Source organism: Syngnathus floridae, chromosome 17 (genome assembly GCF_059516105.1).
Source record: "Syngnathus floridae isolate MCC-2025c chromosome 17, RoL_Sflo_1.0, whole genome shotgun sequence".
NCBI classification, from domain to species: Eukaryota; Metazoa; Chordata; class Actinopteri; order Syngnathiformes; family Syngnathidae; genus Syngnathus; species Syngnathus floridae.
Window position 1 is genome coordinate 9,173,656 of NC_142429.1, and position 25,131 is coordinate 9,198,786.

A 25,131-nucleotide genomic window follows, 5' to 3' on the forward strand; every position below is an offset into this window, starting at 1 on the left:
GTCACTTCCTTGTTGAAATGGTCAACATGGTTTCTGCATATAAATATTTAGTCAGGTTTGTTCCTCCCTATCCACAGGGTAGCCAAGCATGCAAATCAGGAGTGAAAGAGGAATTGAGGTGAGCACAGTGAGGAAAAGGATGGGTGAGACGAAACAGGAAAGATGATGTGAAGATGGTTTCCCTTGACAGTGCACAACTCTGAGTGTGGCCTGACACCTACATTCAACATCTCACCTATAATGAGGCCCGGATACATGAGGTGATATTAAATTCAATGCATGATGCCATTTTGTTTTTTTTTGCTGGTTTTAATATAGACTGTGATATTTACCAAGGGAATTTACCAGCAAAATTAAATCGTTCCACCAAAAACAGCGTGTACTGCATTTTCCGGTTAGCTGAGTCACCAGTGCTAAAATAATGCTGCAGTTTATAATTTATTATAAATTAAGATCGTTCTTAACAATTAATATAACCAAGTGAATCTGTTTCTCTGCTGCATTCATTAGGACTGTCATTATGTGAGTCATTATGTCGCTCTTAAATGGCCCAAACAATTCAGAATAGATGGCAAGCTCTTGAGGAATCTTATGTTGCCATGGAAACATCCGGCATCTTAGGTGCTGAGAATACACAATGAACCCAAACTCTACATATAATATTTTTTTCCCCCCAGAGGCTTCTTTGTGATAAAAAATGCTACCTGATTTCCAAGTTGACGTTTTACTGCAAGAAAAGAGGAAGCAATTATGTTTAAATATTAAAGGAAGCATAAAATAGAGTTGCCTGAACTGGTCACGTGACATTCCCAGGGCAGTTCACTGACTAAGTGAAGCTATTATTGCTAAAACCGGAATTAAGTACTTTATACAATACAAATCTCAAACAGTTTCAACCCGAGTGTTGCGGGAAACATAATTTGGAGATCTAATCATCTTGTGAGGAATTTTATTTTAGTTTTAGGTTAGCTTCTTTTTAAGGTTGAATGACCATTAAGTATGTTAAAATCTTATTTTTAAATTTTATGACAAATATATTGACAGTTCTGCCCAGGGGGCTTCAGAATCACTACTAGTAAGATTTATTTTATTCATTTAAAAAATGTCATGTTAAAAGATAGTTATTGATTTGGACTGCTCCAGAGGATTGCACAATCATGTGCTGTTATGGATTTTTGTATGTGTTGATGATTTGTATAATTGCGACATGCACTAGTAATTTTTTTTATTTTTTTGGGGGGCTGTGTTTTTTTTTTTTCCTTGAACTGCAGGAGAAGGCCAAAGAAGGAGGTGCTAATAAATGTCATCTAAAGACATGAGCATCTGCTACCAATGAGCTCCGGGCGCAATGAAACCATAACCATGGCGACCATACTGATCGTTTCCTGCATCCTGCAATGTTGTGTCAAAACACTTCATTACACTTGCCACAATCCAATAAGAGAGAGGTAAAAATAAAAAATCACACCACTCATTTTTTTTTAAATAGCTTTATTATTGCGAGGCTGTTCAGAAGTGTTTGAATATAATGATCATTTTAATTATGTTTCTGCAGATCATTGTAATTTCATCCTCAGGTCCTGCATGGGTTAGTTTGAGAGTGAATGCACTTTCTGCCATGCACCCACTCACCAAGAGTTGTTTTGCAAGATAAACCCCCCTCCCAACCTTCCCACAAGCTGCTGCCTTCATCTGAGTGATGAGAAGGGCACAGGCATCACGGCGAGCTGTTTGTACTCAAGTTGTGACATAACGAGGCCTTCTGGTTTTTTTTCCTCCCAATTCACTGTGCAATGCTGGTGGAAGAAGCTTCTTCTCGCTGGCATTCAACATCCTGTGGGGGCTTTTCTTGATAAGGATAATTATGCTCCTGTCATGATGAGTACTGTGACGGTGAAGAGTGTGAGAGCAGTCTGTTTGCTTCTGGGTGTTGGCTCCATTGGTGTTTTAAACAAGGATGATATTACGCTTTGTGATGTGGGGGAGGAGGAGCGGACGTAAGTGGATGATGTGGCACTTGGCTTTATGTCGCTGCGTTTTATAGAGCGGCATGGTGGAGTCTGGGAGAATGTAAAGAGATTGCCTTTGCCATTTTGATGAGATTGAAGGTGCTCCATGTGCATCAGCATGCATTCAAGGGCATGATTGGACCTATAAAACTGTCTTGGGACTATTTGTTTATTGTATTGGCGTGTTTGCATGAGAGGATGAATTATGTAAATAATGGATGCCAACCAAAACACTGCTCAGTAAACATACACAATCTAATAGGATCCAAATGGAGACCTGCGATGAACATGCAGTCCCGTATAAAGATAAAACCTTCCACAAGTGTTCCTAATATTGTGACTGGTGACCATCTGCTGCTGGCATTTTCCTGCATAAATATTTGTCAGTGTTGACATTTAAAGATCAAGGTCTTCTCTTCATCCTGACTTACATTTGGTGGCTTATCTCGCAAATTATTTGGAGTCAGGTATAAGGAAGCTCTTCCTGGTGTTTGATTTTTGTGATAAAACATATCAGCATTTAAATGTGATAGTAAAATAACTTCAGAGTTTTTTTTTTTAGTCTACTCTTCTTTTGGATAAAAGATATCAGCTTTATCACCTGCTACCACTAAAATTGGAGAGTCTGGAAAGAAATATTTCACAGCCATAGGGAGCAGTTTGAATTTGAATGTGACATAAAATGTTTACGTGTTTAAAGGAATAAAACCTAATAAGTGATTTTAATATTGCATTTCTAATGCTGTTAACATGTTCCATTCTAAATAAAGCAAGCATTTCTGACCTTCTCTTTAAAGGTGACTGATATGGTTCAATGAATCAGTGGTGGCTCCACACAAGCGTGAAACAAGACCACACATCAAGGTAAGCAGAGCTGCACTGAGGTTAATTGGATGCACAGAATAGTATTTGCTCACAGTGTTTGATCCTGATAACTATGTTGGCCCTCTGAACTGATTGTCTCTGTTTGTACACAACTGTCATTCAAAGAGCTTTAAGGAGATGCAATATATAAGTGTATATTTGTCGATTTTGGAATTTATTATTATGGTTTGAGGTGCGGCTGGATTTTTGGTGGGATGCTAGGAAAGAAAAGTAAATAGGCATCGTGAAGATAAAATACAGTTACTTATTATGAACGCTAGGGAGCGCCAAACACTGCAGAACAATGCTTGCATATTTAATTGTTAAATTACCTCGCGGTGAAACGATTTGACACGCGTGACATGTTAATTAAGCAAACGAGTCTTCTTTTTAGATAGAATCATCTGTTCTCGACAAGAGCAAATCTTGGTGATCGATTGTCTTAAGAAGGAGAAAAGAGAGGGGAAAATTACATAGAGCAGAAATAAACGATGCGAGATTATAGCGGTAGTCATGAATGAAACGTTCTAACACAAGGGGCGTTCAATTGAATCAAGTAAAAACAAAAACAGGCGATTGGGTGCTGTATATAAGGTATAGACAACACCTGTGGCACAGATGAGTCAACTACGTCACGTCTGACCCCTGTGGCTGTTTAGGGTACAATTAGGGGGGCTGGACTAAATGAGGTTTCACTCATGAAAACACGCTCACGCGCATACACGTGTGCGCGCACGCTCACACACAGTAAGTAGACGCTGCGTCTGCCCACGCCAGGATGCAAAGCAGAGAAATGTTTCCGCCTGTGTGTCATTTTCTGCTTTCATGACTGCCGGATGGTTCTAAATTGGCTCTTTCATGTTTTTTTTTTCTTTACTTTTTTTTTCTGTAAACGCTGAAGGGTGAGCTTTTTCCATTTTTCTCCCTGGTGATTATTTTTTTTGTGAGCGCACAGCATGCGAGCAAAAGGGCTCGAGACTGTCGGAGACAGAGCCTGAGATACACACAACACGTATTGTGTGCGTCTCTACTGGACTACATCTCGGACGAGACTCCGTGAACGCATCATTTGCCATCGCGATGTCCATCAGGAAGACATCGTTGACGCAAAAGCAGTCTAAAAACGGGACTTCTAAATATGTGTTGGAGCGGTGCGCTTCTATTAACGAGTATTATGATATTGCCTTCAAGGTGTGTATTTTTGCTTTATGTCTTTCAGATTAATTGATCGTTTTGTAGATTTATAGCCATCACAACATGCCTACGTATAGTGGCGTTGACGTGGTGTGTTTTTGTGTCTTGTTTCAATACAGACTCAAAGTTTGAATTGTGATTTCCAACAAGTCAATGTGCGACTGTAAATCTTCCTTTTGTCCACATGTGCCGATGTAAATATTTGTTGAGGGTGTACTTGTTGCACTCCTTTCATTTCCTTAAAGCAGAAAAGACACACCTCTTATGTCGTGAAGCTTAAGTTAAATTGCACCAAGCAATTACCGCCGTTTGGCTGCAAGAGATTTGATCGGAAGTTAACAAAAAATGTATTTTGTTATACCTGCAACTGCAGTTTATCTTAATGTTTACATCGTTTTGCCCCTCAGGCAAATTTAATGCAGTTCATATTTACGCACAATTTGAAACCATCTAATCCACCTGACAGTGTCACATGGTGTCACCTGGGTGCAGTCTTTTATATTCATCACATTTCCCAAAGAATCTCATTTTAGAGTTGTGCAACAGCGTGTGGCAAACAAAATGATTCATGCAACCCGCAGCGTTCGTTTCCTCCCCGGAATAATTGCACTTGTTATCAAAAGCATCGTTGCGTTTAATTGTAACCTCACCTTTGTGCTTTCGCTCCCTCCCTCGCCTGACACTTTTTGTTCTAATCGATAGGTGATGCTGTTGGGAGACTCATCAGTGGGAAAGACATGCATCTTGCTGCGATTTAAAGACGGGGCATTTGTGGGAGGCAACTTTATTGCCACCGTTGGAATAGACTTTAGGGTGAGTGAGATCCACTCCCACCTTTCCTCACATTTGTCTCCTATTCCTGTTACTCTGACAACTGTCAAGCAAATAACGAGCCATTTCTGAGTGTGCCAATTATCACCTCGCTTCCATCAGAGTGATGATAGCACCCAATGTACAAATCCTGTCAGTGGAGTTCACAGCCCACTTGTGCTGCTAGGAGCCGCCGGCTGCGCCTTACATGGATGCACGCCCACATCCTCGTCTCCTTCGCTCGGCGCTGTTGAAGTTCCTAACTCATCCAACAGCTGACCTCTGAGAATTCTCCACGGTAGTCTTTTCTAGTATTGAGCCAAGACACAGTAGAGGTGTCAAAAGTAATCCATTAATCGACAACAAACCGATCAAATATCGTATCGTCTATCATAGACCTATACATTGAAATAATAATAATCTCATCCTTCTCATCAGGTGGAAAATCTGGGCACGTGTTGTTGGACACAAATCTCTGAATCACAACAAATGGACAAATTGTATCTTCCCCTATTTGGTGGAACAGATTTAAATTATCATTATAAGCATCGCTGGCATAGATAGATGTATTATTTGGATTAACTAGCTCATTTCCTCTCCCACAAACCTCATGATGAGCTGCACAGTGTTTTGGAATCCCAAGCACCACTGTGATGAACACAAAAGTGTTTTTTTAATAGTGAACCCGCTTAACCTTTTTGTGTCCCTCCAATCGACACAAAACACTCCAGCTAATGCTCGAGACAACTCTAGGTGGTCTTGGACGGAAATTGTTGCATTAGCCAGAGTGATGCATTGTCTTGACGAGAGAGAGTGTAATGGCGAGAGCTTTTCGGAGCATCTCTCCACTGAGAACAATTTATTTTTCCCCAGCACTCAAGAAAAAAGCAACAGGTCTCGTGCTCGGGAGCCGCAGATAAAAAGGACAGAAGAAAACGATGCATTCACTGCCGCGCCGTTTATTCCCCGTCATGCTTCGGGCTTCTTGTGGCGGGCGAAAGAAAGGTTAAAGCTGCTGGAAAATGGAGTAAGCTAAGCGAAACAGTTGGATGCTGAGGTTGTTATTTGTGCATGAAAAGGCAAGGCAGTGCTGTTGTGTCAGCTTATAACGTAGCAGGGCTATTTTCGGCACGCTTTCTTGTAGCGGTTACTCAGCATGCAGGCTCGCTCACATCATAATTGGGGGGGAAATGGAAAGCCATGGCAACTAATGCAGGGGTTGAACCATGTCCATTCTGCTATGGCAAAAGATTCAGCAGGTGGCTTTTGCTGCACATCCTCAGTTCTTTCCTAACCGTGTTGTTTTTCACACACGCATTTGGGATGCGTATTCATATTCGCACTTGCCTTATCTGTGAATTACTTTCTAGTGTGGAGGTTATTGTAGTAAAAGGTTAACAATGTCCTGATTCCATGTGGTCATAGGACCTGAAAAGACTTTCACATTATTATTTTTGTTTACATCATGCACTAAATAAGACTGGTCAAACGCCACTTTAATGTCGTTTATGATGCTCCACTGTCCCTTTAAGAATTCTACAGAATATTTTATGTACCGTATTTTCCGCACTATAAGGCGCACCTAAAAACCTCCAATTTTCTCAAAAGCCGCCTTATAATCAGGTGCGCCTTATATATGGAGCAATATTGAGCCACTACAGCAGGCGTGTCCAAAGTCCGGCCCGCGGGCCAAATGTATATATCGTATATATGGAGAGTTTTAAAATGGGCCATTCATTGAAGGTGCGCCTTATAATCCGGTGCGCCTTATATATGGACAAAGTTTTAAAATGGGCCGTTCATTGAAGGTGCGCCTTATAATCCGGTGCGCCTTATAGTGCGGAAAATACGGTAGATCAAAGTTTGATTCCCAAACAAATAAATTCTGCTCTCTAGATTTGGATACGCACTCCAGCAATATTCTATATTTTAATTTGGTTCTCAGGTGGAATTGTTTTCGTTCCAACTTTCGCTCGGGAAATCAGATTGCCGCCCTGTGAGTTAACAGGAAATGAACAGTGGGAGTCAGTTGATATTCTGCCCATTGTCCTACTTACTCAGCGACGTTGCCGTGAGCGTTTTGCAATTAACTTTGTCTGGCAGCGTTTACAAGCCACTTGTACTGGTCTCTTTTCGTCAGCCACATGCTGAGCCTCTCTGCTTATTTAGTCCCCTCAAATGCACGTCATTCATTTCCGTACCATTTCCTCTCAGCATTCTGCTCTCTGTGCATGTCTCATTGTTCTTCTTACTTGTGCCCCCCCCCCCCTCCCCTCCCTCCCCAGAATAAAGTGGTCGATGTCGACAACCTGAAAGTCAAACTCCAGGTGAGCGAGTGCACCTAATCTATTTCGCACCACACATGTTCACCCATACATCCGACGGATTATGTCAAACTCATCTGTTCGGGTTTACAAACTGGAGGGACTTTACCGGATTTCATCACACAAAGGCGCCGAGTCGTCTTTCCTCATAACCTGTTTGTGAAACAGGAATGGGAGTTGACAAAATTAGATACCTCTGCGGTCGCTTTGGTGGAGCTTTGACCTTTTATCCCCAACACGGCAAGTCTTGCGTCATATGTTGGCGTGATGCAAAATTAGATGTCTACGAAGAGTTTAAATCATTAGTGAAGCAGTTGGATGACCCACATTTATTTGAAATTGGCTACGATTTGGAACTGGAACCATGTGTTGGGTTTTAAATTTGATCACGGTCAGTACACATTCACAGTAGAACAAATAGAACAGTTAAAATATTCTTATTTTAGCACAGACTGTTTCAAGTGGTGCGAAATTAATCCATGATGATGCCAAAAATGATGAGAACAATTCAGTGGACTGATTTTACGTAAACAAGTTGGCCTGTACTAGAACATTTTGTGGCCTATTTTTCTGTTGGTGGTTTGACTTGTTCAGTACGGGAAAATTTCAGCTTGCGACATTGTGTAATTATCTTTCTGTTTTCTAGATCTGGGATACAGCCGGCCAGGAAAGATTCCGAAGCGTGACACACGCCTATTACAGAGATGCCCAAGGTAACCTTTACGTTAAGATTATTTCCTCATACTGTTTATGTGGGTGTGACCTTTCTAAGAAATGCAATACTTTTCATAGAGTTGTGTTTAAGCATGTGTGTGTTATCCATTGCATCACAGATGTCTCTCTTTCCCTTTTTTACAGCATTACTTCTGCTTTATGATATCACCAATAAGCCATCATTTGACAACATTAGGGTAAGATTTTTAAAGACTATTTGTATGTCGAGCTTCCTGCTTTTAAAACGCCCTTTACAAATTATGGGCTTATGTTCCCGCCTAGCCTACCGGAAGCAACACAATGTTGTCAGAGCAGCCCGGTTTGGATAATGAAAAGACGTAAAAGTGTTCCTCGGTGGCTGGTTCTCACGGCGTTTGATTGACGGACGTGTCCCCGGGGGCGAGCACAATGCAGGCCTGAGATATTTGTTACTCAATCCCACATCAACTACTGTGTCTTTCTGCTCGTTCCTTTTAAAGGCTTGGCTGAATGAAATACACGAGTATGCCCAGAAGGATGTGGTCATCATGTTGCTCGGCAACAAGGTGAGCAAACCTTCCTTTACTTTTGTGTTCCATAAAAAGATCAGGGGGGATAAGAGCACCATCGCGTCCTTCTCAATTGCTTTCTCTGAAAAATGCTCTGTTATCAACACATCCCAGTTAAACATGAAGCTTATTTTATTTATTTTTTTGGGGGTGTATTAAAATCAGATGACACTCAAAACGACCCCATCATAAATTCAGAATCTCTCGCTTCAAGCTTGAAACCATTTTCTGCACAATGCCTCTGGTAATGAGTCTCCTTGCTGCTAGCAACAGTCATAACTAATACGTCAAAGAGCTCCCTCTGGTGGTTGAGAGAGGACTCGCTGCTCAGGGGGGGTTCATGTTATGTCAATGAGGCTTATTTGTGCTGAGAGCAGCTGGGATGGCGGTGTCAGTCCTCCACCGGAGGTGAAATTTGTGACACCTATTCACTCAGCAAGAGCTTTGCCTCGGGAATATCCTCTTATCTGGCTGCCAGTCTTGCATGGCTACTGGATAAGAGGATGAGTCATGTGCATGAGCTGACACTGAGTGAATTTAACCTCTGACCTCCAACCTTGGAACCCATGTCTTGTTTTGAAACTAGATTTTTACTGTGATGCTTTACAGGCAGACATGGCCGCTGAGAGGGTGGTGAAAAAGGAGGATGGGGAGAAGTTGGCTAAGGTATGGTTTTAAATCTCTTATTAGGGCAAACGTTTTGGGACACACCTCTTAATCAATTAATTTCTCAATTAAAGATGTGCTTCCCATATATATATAATTCATAGTCTGCATCATTTGTCTTTGTTTTAGGAATATGGGGTGCCATTTATGGAGACCAGCGCAAAGACCGGCATCAACGTGGAGCTAGCCTTTCTAGCTATCGCAAAGTAAGTGTAAAAATTGCTTAAGAGTGTTTTGGCATAAGGAATAGGATAGGACAGCACATGTTTTTTTTGTTTTTTTTTTAAACCTTCATGATCTAACGCTTTGTCTTTCTATCAGGGAGCTGAAGCACAGAACCACCCAACAGCCAAACGAGCCCAAGTTCCAAATACACGACTACATCGAATCTCAGAAGCACAAGACTGCTTGCTGCAGCCTTGTGTAGCTAAACCCAACACTGGGCCAGGAGACACGCACACACACACACACACACACATAAAAAAGGGGATCAAGACAGAGGGAGGTGGGGTAGGGGTAGGATAAGTAAAGCCAATCCCGGCACTAATCCTAAGAAGTGAGCGTCAAGCTCTTCTCCACTCAAATGAACGACAGTGAATCCGATTGCCGTCCCTTGTCGAAAATGTGAATATCATTCTGTAGAAAATGTGTTGTGGTCTTTGTGGTGACAGTTGTGATCAAACGGAAAAAAAAAATAAAAAGCCAGGATTTACAAAACGAAGTTATCTGCCGTCTGCAGGGACAATGAGGAGCATGTTTGCTGTGCGCTTGGTTTAGTTTTATATGAACAATCAATATGAGCGTTGCTAGGGAATATAACTTTGTTTTCATGTCACTTTTTAGAGGCTGCGAACTGAATCTCTTTTGGACTTTCAGTCTTTCTCTTTACCGAGTGTACATAAACAGCCACAAAGTCGGACATAATTCACGTGTGGATAGCTGTTAGAATAAAATCAATGTTGGAGGCCTCCTGCCCGTTTTGTGTTTGTGTCTGTACGTCAACTTGAGGGCCATTCTTGAAGTTCATTCAAGGATCTTTTCACTGTTGCACCAGAGATTACTTGTATTTCCTGGCCTGCTTGGAAAAATCCTCAAAACATGTACATTCTCATTTCATACGCACTCCGAAACGTAAACGTGTCTCTTTGAACAATGTTGTTGTGGAGACTGTGCAAAAAGCTGTAATTGTTCCATGCACTGTATCGTCTTGAGTTATTCAATGTCCATTTTCAATGTTTTTGGTCACATTTGTTCCTTCTCGGAGGTGTCACGGTGATCACAAAGTGCCATGAAAAAGTGCTTTGTTATCATATTATATATAAAGTATTTTTTGTAATGTATCTTGGTGCTGTTTTATCAAAGCTGCTTTGTGGGAGTTGTGTGCTGAAGTCAATAAGCCACAGTGTGGCAGCACTGAGTCTGTTTATTATTTGTACAACCCCTAAAGTGTATAAATGTTCAGTATTTATAGGCCACAGTGGTCATGTTACATTTTCTCAATAGCTTCACATGATGCCAGATATCTTTTTTACGATTTTGACATTGATTCTATACTCTGAAGTGAAGTGCTTGAGTTTATAAACACGGCGCACATCTGTGATTCACTGTACCAGCCTTCACACCTCCTCCTCCTCCTCCTCTCACATCTACTCTATGAGTCAGTCAGTGTGCATCAGCTTGCATGGACTTTCTCAATCCTTTACCTCAAGCTGAACCAGGAGCTGCACAGCTTAAGACACGTACTTATCAATGCTGATACTCCAACAGCTTTACAGTTCCTCGTTGGGGGGTTAGTGCGCTTGTCTTTCTCCACTTATTAGCTCTTTGAATGACAAATATATATTTTTAGGACTTTTGCAATGTCCAAAACTTTATTCTGCAGGGAGGTGTGAGAGTTCTGAGTATTTATCCATCTATCTTTCCATATAATATCAAAAAGTAAAATTAAAAAAGTATTAACAAATATAATTTAATAAAATCCAAAATAAGATAATACTGCTGTTACAGCGTGCAACCCCCAGAGGTGTGTTTATATCAAATTATTTAGGTTACACCACGTGACGCTAGAATGCTTATAAAACAAAAAGCGGAATTGAACATTTATTCGCATCATTAACTTTTGTATCGGATCCGCTTCCGTTGTGCAAGTGTGCCTATTGAAATATCCGTTGACCCGTTTCCCATAGCTTTGCGACTGCTTTGCATGAAGAGGCCAGCTGGGCTGGTCCGTGAACGCACCTCCCTCTTCCTGAGTGGACTTTCTACTTGGGTCGTGGAGAGTGCTGACGGAGTTTTTGGAACGGGACTTTCGCCCCACGCTGCAAGCGGGTCACGCAGAGGACCACAGCCCCCCAGTCAGACTTTGAACCCGTTACTCGGTAAAAACTGCGCTCGGGTATTTGTTCGCCGCGCTCGCACTTTTTCCTTTGACACTCCCCACTCAGGAGAAGAAGCAGCATCCCTCCGGCTCCGCTCTTCGAGTCTTTTCCACGGGTATTGAGCAACAGGTTGAGCCTCGGCCGAGAGAAGCAGCCGACCATGCCGAGTAAAAGCCAATACTTACGGCCCCGGCTCTGCACGCTGGATAAAGGCGACAACGGCTACGGCTTCCACCTCCACGGGGAGAAGGGCAAGACTGGCCAGTTTATACGGCTGGTGGAGCCTGACAGCCCGGCTGAATCGTCGGGGCTCCGCGCAGGGGACCGCCTAGTGTTCGTCAACGGGGACGACGTGGAGAACGAGAGCCACCAGCAAGTCGTGGGCCGGATAAGAGCCACTTCGGGTCGGCTGGAGCTCATCGTGGTGGACCCGGACACGGAGCAGCTTCTGAAGAAGCACAACATGAAGTGTCTGAAGGAGTACGTCAATGACGGGATCCCGTTACCTTTTGAAGATGAAGAGGAAGCTGAGACGCACCGACAAGAAGACGAGGACAAGAGGTCAGAAAATGGAGATGAGCGGCGAGCCCACAGCGTCGAGGAGGAGCGAGGTGGGGGGTCCAGAGGGAGCACACCCGGACCGGACAGAAACGGAGAGATTCACGGGATCGTCCAGAGGAAGCTGAGCGTCAATTCAGACCAGGTGAGTTGCTTCAGGAACTTCAGGTACACCTGCACTCTCATTCCAATGACATCATTGCCAAAAGTCCAAAAGTACTGACAGAGAAGAAAAAAAAAGGCTGTTGAAAGTAAAAATACAGAAGTAAAAATAGCAAAGTATGCACTTTGAAATATGCAAAAGTAAAATGCGTCCAAAAATAGCTGTGATTTACTAGGAAATATTACAGAATTATTTGAAAATGTGAACAGTTCTAGACATTTATAGAAATAAAGTGTAGCATATTGGAAAAAAAAAAAGAACAAACAAGAGTCTGGTTATCTCGATTCAACCATATTGTATCCAATCCAAAACAACACATCTTTATTTATACAGCACTTTCAAAACCGTAACAAAGATAAAAACTCAGCTTATCTGAATTTCTTATTTGTCATATCCTGCAGGTGTTGCCACTGGTGTGTATACATGAAACACCCAAGCTGACAAAGTAGATCTAGAAAAGTCCTCAGGTGACATTTTCGAGTGAACCCTGCAAATGAGATTAAACGCTGAGAGCGACGCGAAGAATAGCTCCTCTGTGTCACTCAACGTAGTGAGCTGCACCCACATGCTCTTGGCCGTGGGCAAGCTGGCTGGACATTTGCCGTGGGTGCCCAGATAGGACAAACAGAGAGGTTCAGATCACCAAAACAGAACAAAGGCCCATCAACTTCCTCCTCGCAAATATTTGATTATTGTCCCCTGCCAATGACTGCCAACCAGTCCAGGCTGCTCCATGACCCGAATCACCAAACGTGATAGACAAAACCAATAAAAAACAAACTAAAAGAGGACAAGACACTCTTATTGCCTTCCTGATCTCCTTAAATCACACTAAATTAAATTTTTGAGACTTTGTTTGGGCTTCTTCTCCCACCGCGGTGTGTGTGAGGCTGCCAACGCAAAATCGGGGTTCATTTAAAAGGCACTTGACGAGAAGCTTCTGGATCCACATCTGCGTTCCACTAAATTGTCAATGTTTACCCCCCAGGCTGTTTGTGTTTGTCTGTGTGAGCCCCCCCGCTTGCTTACATGGATGAGGGGCCAATATGTCTACAGCCAGAGGCCAAATGTGTCCTTTCCTCTTTTGACAAACCAGCGTAAAACAAGTTTGATGAAGCTAACAAACTACGGATTGAGTCAATATTGAAGTGTTCGAAATATATTTAATATATATTAAAATACTGCCTTGCTACCTTTTTGCACTCGCCTGCGTAGGGCGCTAATCGCTTTAGCACCTGATAAGCAAGCAAGAAAACGACCTTTGGAACTAACTGCGTATATTTTTTTGCTTTGTTTGATAATGACGACACATCCTCTTTTATTTTTCGGGGGGGCGGGTCAGCTCTCCACGCGGTCACCTATAGTACATTTAAATGCACGCCTCACGCAGTGTCATCGCATCTGCGTAACCACGGCAACCGTGTAAGATATCTCCACGGCTTCCGAAGAGGGCGTTGCTCTTCGAACCCTCTTTTGTGTCGTTTCAAAGATCAGGCCCGTCAGGCGTGCTTGGTTGTCAGCCGCGACACAAGCAGTGTGTGCGTGTCACCCGGACTAGAGCGTAGGGTTCGAGGAATGCCAAACAGGATGTTGGGGGAAAAAAATCCCGAGCTGAGATGAAGACACGCCACTGTTTGAACCTTATACAGCACATGGCAAGAACGTAGAGCCAAAGTCAATTAATCGTAGCATGAGATCATCTGCACAGTGCGTCAAGATTAAACATGGCAACAAGCGGTGTGTACATAAGCAACATCACCCAGCAGAGTTTTTGTATTTTTAAGTACTATAACACCTGCACATTTGAGTTATTTATTATGATTACGCAACAAAAATGTGGAGAGGGAGAACACATAGCTTTTTATGAAGTTTTAGCTCTAGGCTAGCATTTGTGTTGAGGGAAATACACAACATGTGATTCCCTTTATTTTTGTGTGGTTTACTGTAAACCTCAACTGGGAGTGTCCGTAAACAGGTAAAGTATTTGTGTAATAGTCTCGGTTCAAGTACTTTAAGGTCCCATGATGCGATGCAAATTTTGATCTTTATGTCGTGCATCGCATGACCTTTCTGTCCGAATCTCCATGAGCTTCTTATCTGAACTTACCTTTTTCACTTTGCCGGAATGCCTCAGGGAAGAGTTAGATAAGATACGCAAATAATAAAGGGCACATTTTAGTGTTCATTCATCAGTTAGTGGAGATTAGCAGCAGCTTCAATAAGGATTTGAATCTGGATATTTTCAGCCTGTTACTGTCTGGGAGTTTCGGGTCTCCAAGGAGTACAGAGAACATTTGCGCTGGTTTCCTGTCATTGTTTTCGCTGGAAGGTTACCCCACCTTGTCTTCTTGATTGTCCTCCTACATACTTTCATCACAGAGATTCTTTGCTGCCTATTCAGATGTTTCATAATCCGTCTCAAGAGTTTCAATACGTACATTATATGACATCCAATAAATGACTAAGAGCATTTTGCTGATTTTATGCCTGAGATAATGCAATGTCACAAAACAATAAAAGCCGATATCAACAGGTTAAATATTAGTCAGGGTCCAAAGTAAACAGAAATTCCAGCTAATGACGTATTTCTTAGTTTGTGTATTTCTCAAGCTGGTATTTTTCACGTTGCATGGCGAGCGTGTGTCCTTTTTGTGACTTCACGTACGCGTGATAACATTTAAGAGTCACCCTTTCCGCCTCTAACCTTGGATGGCTTCGAGAGGAAACGGTCCACTGGAGGATGTTGTAGCATTGAAAATGCAGCCAGCCCCTTTTATAAATTTCCCCATGCTGCATTATTCATAGATAAGTGCAAGCATGTAATAAAACACTTTGCATCGTAGGAGAGACGTTGTTATGGTTCTCTCTCACCACCTTAGAATTCGATTCAATTGCGACTCCGGTGGTTCGATTCTGATTACCGCTATGTCTTTTTGACTTTTATGTAAACACGCTAAGAACACGCGTCACTAATCTGCACCAGATTAATAAAAAGGGAAGCCAAGCAAATAAATGTTATTTCCACCAAATGTCATCCAGCTATTGCTACCTCACCCACACACAAGCTAAATCAAGAGATCGCCTTTTAATAGACCAAGGAACCATATTTGGTTGCTTGTGTGGGTTTTCAAAATGGACTCCATGTACTGGTATGGACTGAAATGGCATTTTGGGCAAACAAGACAACCAGCAAAGCTGTGCACAGCATCACACAAATCCGAGTAAACGACGAGGCTACAATTGTCGCTGACCAAAGTCACGTTCACTTGCAGTATTTAATATTTCATTGTCAAAGCCAGGTTCTCTCTGTGAAGTCGCTACGAGATGTGAACTGTGAAAACCCTTTCGGGCTTACTATTATGAAATGATGAAAAATAATCTAGCGATAATACGTCAAGACAGCTTCTCAAAGGCCACAGATTAGTCATGAAATATAATGATGCTGTTCACAAAACAATTTATTGCTCTCAATTTGTCACGTATGCAAATCACGATGTATCACTAATAAGTCTTAGTGACGCCAGTCCAAACAACAGCTCCACTGTACTGTCATGAGTCCAAGGCTAATGCTGGTTTGAAACCTAGGCCTTGTGTCCATGTGTGTGTAAAAAGTGGGCGGGTGTGCCCTCTGCATGGTGATAGTGATTTTGTCGCAACCCGAGCGAGAGTCCACAATGCCACATTCCATTCTGGTAAAGGTTCACCACCCCGGCCGGACAATAAGCGGGAGGGCCGCGCCCTGCCGGGGGGGTGGAGGGGGAAATGACTTGCTGCTCACCCTGAAATAGCCTCAACCCCTACTTGTCCTTCTCCATTCCCACCAAGCATTTTTTTTGGGGGGCACCTGACATACAGTCCAACTTAAGTTCCTGCTGTCCCTGTGAGTTTGTGAGCTTGAAGGTGAGAGCAGCGGGGGTTTCTGCAAACAGACTGGCTTGGAAGATTAAACTTGTTGTTTGATAAGGCTCAGCGGCAGGTCATCTAGATGTTTAAAAAAAGGAAGACGTGCTTTTGACTCTGGCCAGGATCTGCAAGAGGATTTTCAAGATAGCTCAGACTGTTAATCACCCCATTTTGTCTTATCTTCGTCCCCCCCCTGCTGTGTTGACGGACATTGTTTGTCAATCGTCCCCCCCCCCACCGCCCGATTGCAATGGGAACCTCCTTGAGAATGTAGCTTTGGTGTCTTTTGTGGAGTTCGGGATGGAAGTCTGGGACAGTAGCTTTCTTTGTTTCCCCTCCTCTGCCTGCCTTCCAGCTGGTCCAATGGTCCTGCTTGAAATCCAACACCCCCGTCCTGCCTGGGAGAGTGGTGCGCTCCGTGCACTCTGGATCACAAAACCTGCAGTGTGGTTGGGTAAAAGGGGACCCGCTTCACAATAGCTAGGCCATCAAACATTTACCGCCTTCGTTGTTAATCTGTGCCCAAAAAAAAAACGACATATGACAATCACAAGGCCCACTAGGCCGCCTGATTTGTCACGTCACCGAGTCACCATGGTGCCCGGCGAAGTGTCACCGCGGGGTTATTCTTTACGCTTGATCAAAGGAGGCAAATTTGTGGGAGCGTTGCCCCCCTTCTTAGTGAGAGGGTGGGAATGAGAGGAGAATAAGCCAAATAGAGACTTGAAGGAGTGACCAGCTGAGCGTGACAGCACAGAAGGAGGCCAATTTATATTATTAAAAAAAAGAAATCTAGTTGGACATGGACGTGGAAAAGTTGTGTGAGACGTGCAGGAACGAAAAGAGCCGGCAGCCAGAAGTGCTTCACATTGTGGGCATGGCAGGCTCGCGGTTGCACATGCAAGTAGAACGAGTGGCAGTGACACACACAGACACACACACTCCTTGACACTCACACAAACCACAGACTGTCTCCTTGACGGGAGCCTTGCAGTTAAAACACAACACAATGTGTTCTGTCATCAGCCGACAGATGATCAGTAAAACTTTTTGGGGGCGATATTTGTCATGTTGTATATTGCTCAAATTTAATTTAATTGGAATACTCATAGTACAAATAATTTGTGATTGTCTCTGTGTTCTTTAGTTGGAAAGTTAATTTGTGATTCATGATTTATGATTCAACAGACGGGAGTTACCATTTTTCTTATGGGGTGTGGACTGTTCCATTGATGCCATATTCCCATGCCATGGGCATTTTACTTAACGACTCGTGTAATTATTTCTCACATATTTGTGCGCACTCAGAGATGACAATATGAACTTTAGCTCCTAAGTAAGGAAACACTAAGAGCAGCAACTCAAGCGTTCGATTCAAAGAGGCAATCTTGTGACTCGCGTGTTCAGAGAATATAAAATGAGGCTTGGCATTGTTTCGGAATAATTGGTATTCAACGCTATTTCTCTGGGTTTTTTTTTTTTGCCAAAGGCTTGCAGAAGCAGAGATTGAAAGTACACACTCTGCTTGAGTTGCCTAGGCTGCACTTGTGCACTCACTGGTCACTTCATTAGGTACACCTTCACATTCTAATGCACTGTTTTGAGTGTGATTCTCCACATTGCTCCATTTTGCTTCCTGCTAACAAACAACTAGCAAAGGACGGTGAAAATGTGACCTCCTAGATAGTGAGTGACGGATTAGAAGCGGATTAGGAAAATAATCAGTCAGTTGCAGCCTTAATTGGATTACTTGTCCACCCAGATGTTGTCTGGTGCCAGTCAGGACATGTTGTGGGTGTTTGTTTTTAAATTAGTTTAGAGGATTTGTGTTTAGATTTCGCTTTGATGTCAGGAAGTTGGTCAAAGCGGAGGGAAGCATCTTGAGAGAAGATGTGTCGACAGTTCCTGTGTTACACCCTCCTTAGAAGGGAGGTTTGTGTCACTGGGAGGTTGTTCTTCTTGAAACAATGCTCTACTGCACAATGGACACCTTCGATACATGGCATTGAACTTAAAGAGGAAATCAAAATTTTCTTGGCAATATGTTCTGTGCAGCCCAACTAGTCGAATTAATGTTTTGTTTGTGGAATATGAAATAACCAGGCAAAAGCAACCTGTTTTAATCCATTTCAGGGGCGGCCATTTTGCCACTTGCTGTCGACTGAAAATGACATCATAGTGGCCGGGTCACAACCAATCACAGCGTAACAGTTTTCTGAAGCTGAGCTGTGATTGGTTGTAACCTGAGAGCTAACAAGTGTGATGTCATTTTCAGTCGACAGCAAGTGGCAAAATGGCCGCCCCCTGAGAAGGATAAAAATGGGTGAATTTTGCTGCTTAAATCATATTTCACAAATGTAGAATTAATCATAAGTGGGTATTGTGAGAAAACTTTGGGGTTGACTTCCTCTTTAAGGCAGTAGATACTTTGTTGGTCACATAGTTGCTATTGAAACAAACTTTCATAGAAGGCTCTTTGGTTGTCCCTGTCATTTTATTGAATGTGAACTATTTACACTCCCTCAGTCTTTTGTAATTGTAGCTTTTACACATCCGGTACATCCGAACAAGTTCTTTTTATGAGATTGTTGCTGCGCAATGAGCAACTCAATAAAGATAACAAAAAGGGTAATGAGCGGCAGAAACACGTCAACATGTCACCTTTGTGGCTTTTGAGTTTTCAGCAAATTCCACTTATTGCAGTCCTGCTAAGGTGATCTTTTAAAATTTCACTCATAAGAAGAGCCCTATTTACCATATCTTAAGTTTTATGCTTTTTTATCCCCAGCGATGTACTGACACTGAAAAAAAAAAATGGTTGAAAGTATCACAAGCATTTGAGGCGTCGGTGTTGAGAGAAAAAAAAACCTCGAAGTGACACAGAGTAACTTGCGGTGAACTGAACTGCTTGACTTACCAACTGACAGGATGTGCTGTCTTACTGTATGTCGTAGATACAATTCCTGAGATGAGAAAGCGAACAAACATGGTGACTCAGGTAAGTTAAACTGAACATTAACTCAATGAAGATAGGAAAAAGGCGAGCTTTGTCACTTTGGATTCAGTAAACAGCCCTGCTTGGCTCTTAAGGTGGAAGGCTAGCAAATCATAGAGAATCGCTTTTGTGTAATGATTGATTGGGCATGTTGAAAGTCCAAAGTTCTTATCAGGTTTACATCTGATCAGCACAAAACATATCGCGCTCAGTCGATAGACAAAAAAAAAAAGCGACTCGTGGCTCCTCATGCCGGCTTTTCTATAAAAGAGTTATGAGTCAGTTTGATATAATTAGAGGTTATGAATTTTTCTCTCCGGCAGTAGCTCGGTCCGGTCACAGTGACAAAAGGTCAACCTCCAATGCGTTTAGAACTCATCTTATGTTCTGATTGCTTCAATTCAAAATCTATTAACTTGTTCCCAGCTAAATAAAGAACCAGCTTCATCTTTGCAACGGAAGGGAGGTCCAGGGATTTTTTTTTTTTTTTTTTTTTGGATGACAATAACCCGTCCCGCCATCCCGGAGGGGGGGGCTGGACGAGACAAGGTGGTTAGAGGTCAACGCCCAGCAGCCATTGTCCTCCTTAGCGCTCGAAACACGCCGGAAGCGGTCCCTTCCTCAAGTGCCCCCTCCTCAAAACTTCCCTCCAATCACACACCCCCATTCAAGAACCGCTTCCTTCCTGGCGAGCAGCCGGTGTGACTCAAAGTGCACTTTTGGTTGATTTGAGACTTTTACAAACACATTTCTGAGCACATCAGTATGCAGCAAGCACCTGCATGTTTGACCCGGGAATCACAATCATGCATCTTTGTGCCTCTTATTCTTCACCAGCACACCCCCCGTGGATGCAGAATTTACATTTCATCAGGGCCTGGCGTGCACAAAAAATATCTGCTGTGTCCTCTTGCAGGAGGTGATCCCCGAGCTGCGGCCACGGCTCTGCGTGATTCGGCGAGAAGCGAACGGATATGGCTTCAACCTACACAGTGAGCGGGCGCGGCCTGGCCAGTACATCCGAGCTGTGGATGAAGACTCCCCCGCAGAGAGGGCAGGCCTTCAGCCTAAAGACAGAATAGTCCAGGTACTTATTTCCACCCACGCTTCAAAAAAATCTAAATCTGCCACTGAGTGTGAATGCAAGTGTGAAAGCACAGTTTTATTTTGAAGTCAACAAAATGGTCTAAATTAAAGAGGCTGTATAGAATGCAGGGAAGGTTGCAGGGATTTAATGTGAGGGGCTTCCAGTCCCCCCTCCCAAGGGCCCCCAGACAATCTTCACCACCCACTGAGGAGTGGGCTTTGAGGGGAGCGGGCCGCCATTGTTGCTGCTATTACTGGCCGAGCTGCTATTGTCCGGCTTCCTCTGTGGGACTGGCTTAGACAAGCAGGTCCACCCTATGACGTAATTACAAGGGCACATTCACACACTCAGACATTTCTCACATGTTCGGGTTTGATCCCAGAAAAACAACCGAGTAGAAAGTTTTTGACGATAGTCACATGAGAGACTGGACGGGTTTTATTGAATGGATATCAGCAACATATGTATTTGTGGTTTCTCCACGTTGCTGTTTACAAGAATGCGTGTACATGCATTTGTGCTCAGACTCCGGATTTCCTGACCTCGAGGAGACAAAGTGATAATATTAACAATGAAATCCTGTGTGGGAAACAAAGAAAACCTTGGCGGCATGTTTATTTTCTGCGTTTCTGTGCACGTTCCTCAGGTGAACGGCGTGTCGGTGGAGGGCAAAACACACTCCGAGGTGGTGGCGGCCATTAAAGCCGGCGGGGACGAGGCCTGCCTGCTCGTGGTCGACCCCGAAACGGATGCATTCTTCAAGAAGTGCCGAGTGATCCCCACATTTAACCACCTGACTGGTGAGAGGGCCACGCCCCTTTTTTTGCAAAATTGCACCATCATTTTTTTTTTTTTACTCAGCGAGTAAATGACTGCTTTTATCTTTGAATGTTCCACCTCAGCTTTATTATCAGGCATGTTGTCAACAGGTTGAAGGCACGAAAAAAAAAAAAAACAGGACTTTGCCTCCTGCTGGCTCCTAAAAGCTGCTGTCGCACTCTCTCTTTCTTCCTCTCTCTTCATCCGGCTCGTGTTTCTGTCTTCCATCTTCTTCTGCCAAGAATCACAGCCAGCGCAGTGATTTTCTCAGCGCTTGCAAAAGTGCTTTTTAATTAAGTAGTCTTCTTAGAAAAACAGAAGTACTGATTAAACACTTTACTCAAGTAAGCATTAAAAAATACACACATTAAAAATCCCTGAAAACGATTTTTTTATTTCAATTAAAAATCCGTTTTGTAAACATAAATAAGGTTGTGGATTGGGAATAATATACCTCCCTATTTCAAGATTTTTTAAGACCTAAGGGTGACTAACTTTAATTCAAATATACTTTAGCTTAGTTGTTCCTGCCAAACCCCCTAGGGGGAGCCCTTGCACAGTCAGGCATACGTGCACTGGTAATCTTGCGCGTCCAAATCGTGCCACTCTGTTCCAAGACACTCCTCGTGTATCCACCGTGCTGCCAGCTGTTGACATGGCAACCCATGAGAAAAAGAAAAAAATGCACTCGATTAAGCAAACATTTATTCAAGAGATATTAGACATTTTATCATCACGGCAGAAGCAGCCGATTACAGGCTGAGTGAGAACCGCCAGTGCCTTTACTGAGCCATCGTGCCAGTGTTTCATAAACTTCTGGAGTGTTTCCATGACGCTCACTCGCTCCGTCTTTCATTAAAACTACAAGTGCACTGCAGGGGAAGATATTCCAGCGAGGCGTTTCCCAGGTAACCGGCTGTTTTTCGCACGCCGCCTACTCGGGAGGGCACCTGCCTACGCTGACTCTTAACTCCGCTGCCCTCACACGAACGCTTGTTGGCCAGTCAGCCCCATTGTTTGGTTTCCAAGGAGCTCACTCCGAGTGGCCTCTCAGGCTGGAGCTGTGCTAGGGCATGGAGAGACTCCTTTCTAAGAAAACACATAATAATCCAGCACACACATACTACCAAGGAGAACAGATTAATACTGAAGGACTAGTTATTATCTCCTCTAATAGGCCATCATAAAGAAATGCAAGGTAAGGGATGGCTGCAATGTTGTGTATGAAAAAAAAATTGGTCCTACATAAAATAAGTTCCTCGGCCGAAAAAGCTGTTGTGTAGCATTTCGGTCGCCATTAGGAATAAAGGAGCTAAGCAGGGAACGTGAAGATGTGAATAATAGATGATGTGGTCGTACCTGTGCAATGTGATAGAGTCGCTGTTGGTGGAGTTAAAGGTAAGCAGAGCGGCAAAGCTCTCGGAGATAATGCTATTTTTCTGCCTACAGGTCCATTACCTGAGCCTGGCGTCAATGGAGGAATGGAGGAGAAGGTGAGACTTGCTAGCATGGTGGGAGCGTCTCATTCCTTCGGGAGGAGGTCAATGTTGCTTTTACATGTGCTTTGCTACTACGGAGAAGTGGCGTTCTGATGAGTTATTAATCACCAAATTCCACTCGGACTGAACGTACTTTCCTGTGATTGTCTTCGATGTGGACTCCGCAGCAGAGAAGGCTCCACCCTAATTGCTGTCGAGTAAAAACGAGCGGAACATTCGAGAGGAAGCATATTTGGTAACATTCAAAAATGTTTCCCAGGCAATCAGCATTTTTTTTTTTTAACGTTGGTGTTAAATCCCACGCAAATAATGGAGCATAGTTTGCATTCTTCAACAAACCAGTGGAAAATTAAATGAGCTAGTGAGCAACCAAGCAGATAGGCACAATGGAGCTTTCCTCTCACTTAGGAACTGTATGTACAGAAATAAAGGTCCTCCATTGTTACATAACTCAAAGTGATTAAATAGCATAGCGGTGTTGCACAAGGTCATGTGTCAGGTGGACCTTGTAGACTTTAGACGGGTGGTGGTTTGGGTTAAAAATTCTTGAAGTCGGGCGGGTTTTACAAGCTGATGTTTAGTGGCTTGTATACGCGGCAATGCAAAGTCCTCCCAAAGTCATCACATCAGCTCATTTTGAGTAATGAGTACCGTAAAAGAACGGAAACATGTGACGTTTGGAACATTAAATCCTCAGGGAAACACGTGTCGTGGTGGTTTTCTGCTTTCATGAATTTTAGTGACATTTTCCCCCCTAAGGACTTCCAATTCAAGCACACAGATGGTTTAAATTTCAAATGCACAATAATTAGTAAGTCCCACACACTTCTCCATCCTGTCATTTCCACATTCGTTCTAATGCTTGTGTATTCTTAGTCTTCTTTTTTTATGAATGTTTTTAATAGAGTCATTATTTGGAAAAAAAAACGTTGACAGCTGTTAAAGCTGTTACAAGCACAATGTTGCCCTCTTGTGGTGGTATTTGGTACTTCAACGCAATCATTGAATAGATGAGTTGTGAATCGTTTTTAGCCAATCAGGTGAAGTAATGTTCTTCTATGTGTTGCCAGGTGAACGGCAGAGGAACTGAGAGGGACTCCAAGCTCTCCGTCAGCCCTTCTTCATCCAACGCCTCATCCAACGCCTCACTCACGCCAACCACAAGCACTCCTCCAGAGGTGTGTAATTTCTAGACAGCGTTGTGTTTCTTTTTGGATTAATATCTGATGGATGACAAGCACCGTGTCGTTCCTCCAGGGCGTAACAACGGAGGCCATCCCAGCTCTGAACATGAGCCTGCAGCAGGTGAAAGAGCTGGCCCGTCAGAAACGTTCCAATAAGAGAGCCCCGGCCATGGACTGGACCAAGAAAAATGAACTCTTCAGCAACCTATAGGGTCTTCAGCTCACTTGACACACACAAAAACAACACAATTTGTGTTGCAGTGATTCTTACAGAAAGACCCTTTTTTAAAAAAAGTTATATTAGTCACTTCATTACTATTCGTGAAAAGATATTCCACAAATTATCTAATAGTAATGTACTACTAACCATGAACGATGACTGGACTGTTGAAAATGTGTGTGTGTGCGTGTGTGTGCGTGCCTGCTGCTACACTCACCTGACAATCAGTTTATCGTGTATCGTTTAGTTTATCAGGTAATCAGTCAGAGTGAATCAAAAGTCTTAAAATTGTATTTCTGAACTCTTGTTAACAATATTTTTGTGTAGATATTTACGTCTAATAGCAGCACATCTAATTTTGTCTTAGCACAATTTTGACAGAAAAAAAAAGGGTTAATGTCATTGCTGTCCTTCAAGAATGGATTTTTAACTGGGGAAAAAAAAGCGCACTGATGGCTTTAAACAGGAATGATTTTAAAAGGAGTTTCTCTTATAATGTATATATCATATATCATGTATATTTTTACATTTTTGATAGAATCAAGTCCAGAATGAAGCTCACATCTTTTTGTCTGTGATTGACATGACTCAACTTAGACAAGTTTTAAACGTGTCTTATTTGCTCGGGTTTAAAAATTGTCACCTTTTTATTCCGTTCTAGTGATTTGTAGTTTGGGATTGTTGACGTCTTAAAGAATGTTTGCGCTTCTCTAGATTGTGCGCTTTTGTCAAGTATTGCGATTGTTTTCCAAATGAATGATGGACTTGTGATAAGTTGTAGTACAAGCCAGCTTGTGTAAACAAAGTGAAGAGTCTCTATTGTAATAAAATATATTATGAATGTCATGTTTCTTTACATGGCTGAATATATAATATTTCCTCCTGCAGTAGTATCAAATAGCGGTCATCATGAAAGGTCTCAGTGGCGCTAGTGTGCAGAACGCTGCACACCAAGGTTGTTTGAATTGGTGGGCGTGACGTCAGTCTGCAAGTGCTGCAAGATGGCGACCGCGTGGCCTTTTTCAGCACATATGTTGCTTCCTTGTTGTTCACACTTTAGAGATACAAGATCACAATTAAGAAAATTGTTGTGTTTTATTTAAGCACTTTATTTGTGATCATCAATAAAGAAAAGTAACAAGCTACACAAATATTTGTCACGTGTGCGTCTTCAATTTCAAGTTGACAAACATTCC

General features: G+C 42.8%; 2 protein-coding genes across 4 annotated transcripts; both read left to right on the plus strand.

The window, feature by feature from the left end:
* Positions 1-201: 201 nt before the first annotated feature.
* Positions 202-10,469, plus strand: LOC148384270 (ras-related protein Rab-37). 3 transcript variants are annotated; one of them, XM_088357253.1, is made up of 11 exons: positions 202-260; positions 1,272-1,448; positions 2,807-2,873; positions 4,770-4,880; positions 7,163-7,204; positions 7,848-7,914; positions 8,060-8,112; positions 8,395-8,460; positions 9,073-9,129; positions 9,259-9,335; positions 9,451-10,469. In XM_088357253.1, the coding sequence occupies exons 4-11, from the start codon at positions 4,773-4,775 to the stop codon at positions 9,554-9,556; spliced, it is 576 nt and encodes a 191-aa protein (XP_088213379.1). In that variant the 5' UTR covers positions 202-260; positions 1,272-1,448; positions 2,807-2,873; positions 4,770-4,772; the 3' UTR covers positions 9,557-10,469. The 3 variants fall into 3 exon arrangements, with proteins under 3 accessions (XP_088213379.1, XP_088213380.1, XP_088213378.1); XM_088357254.1 differs by lacking the exons at positions 202-260; positions 1,272-1,448; positions 2,807-2,873 and adding an exon at positions 3,478-3,620; XM_088357252.1 differs by lacking the exons at positions 202-260; positions 1,272-1,448; positions 2,807-2,873 and adding an exon at positions 3,627-4,064.
* Positions 10,470-11,321: 852 nt separating this feature from the next.
* On the plus strand, positions 11,322-25,086 carry nherf1b (NHERF family PDZ scaffold protein 1b). Its single transcript, XM_088357251.1, has 6 exons — positions 11,322-12,210; positions 20,043-20,213; positions 20,860-21,013; positions 22,482-22,525; positions 23,602-23,709; positions 23,789-25,086. Exons 1-6 carry the CDS (start codon positions 11,668-11,670, stop codon positions 23,924-23,926), a joined length of 1,158 nt encoding a protein of 385 aa, XP_088213377.1. The 5' UTR covers positions 11,322-11,667; the 3' UTR covers positions 23,927-25,086.
* Positions 25,087-25,131: the final 45 nt, after the last annotated feature.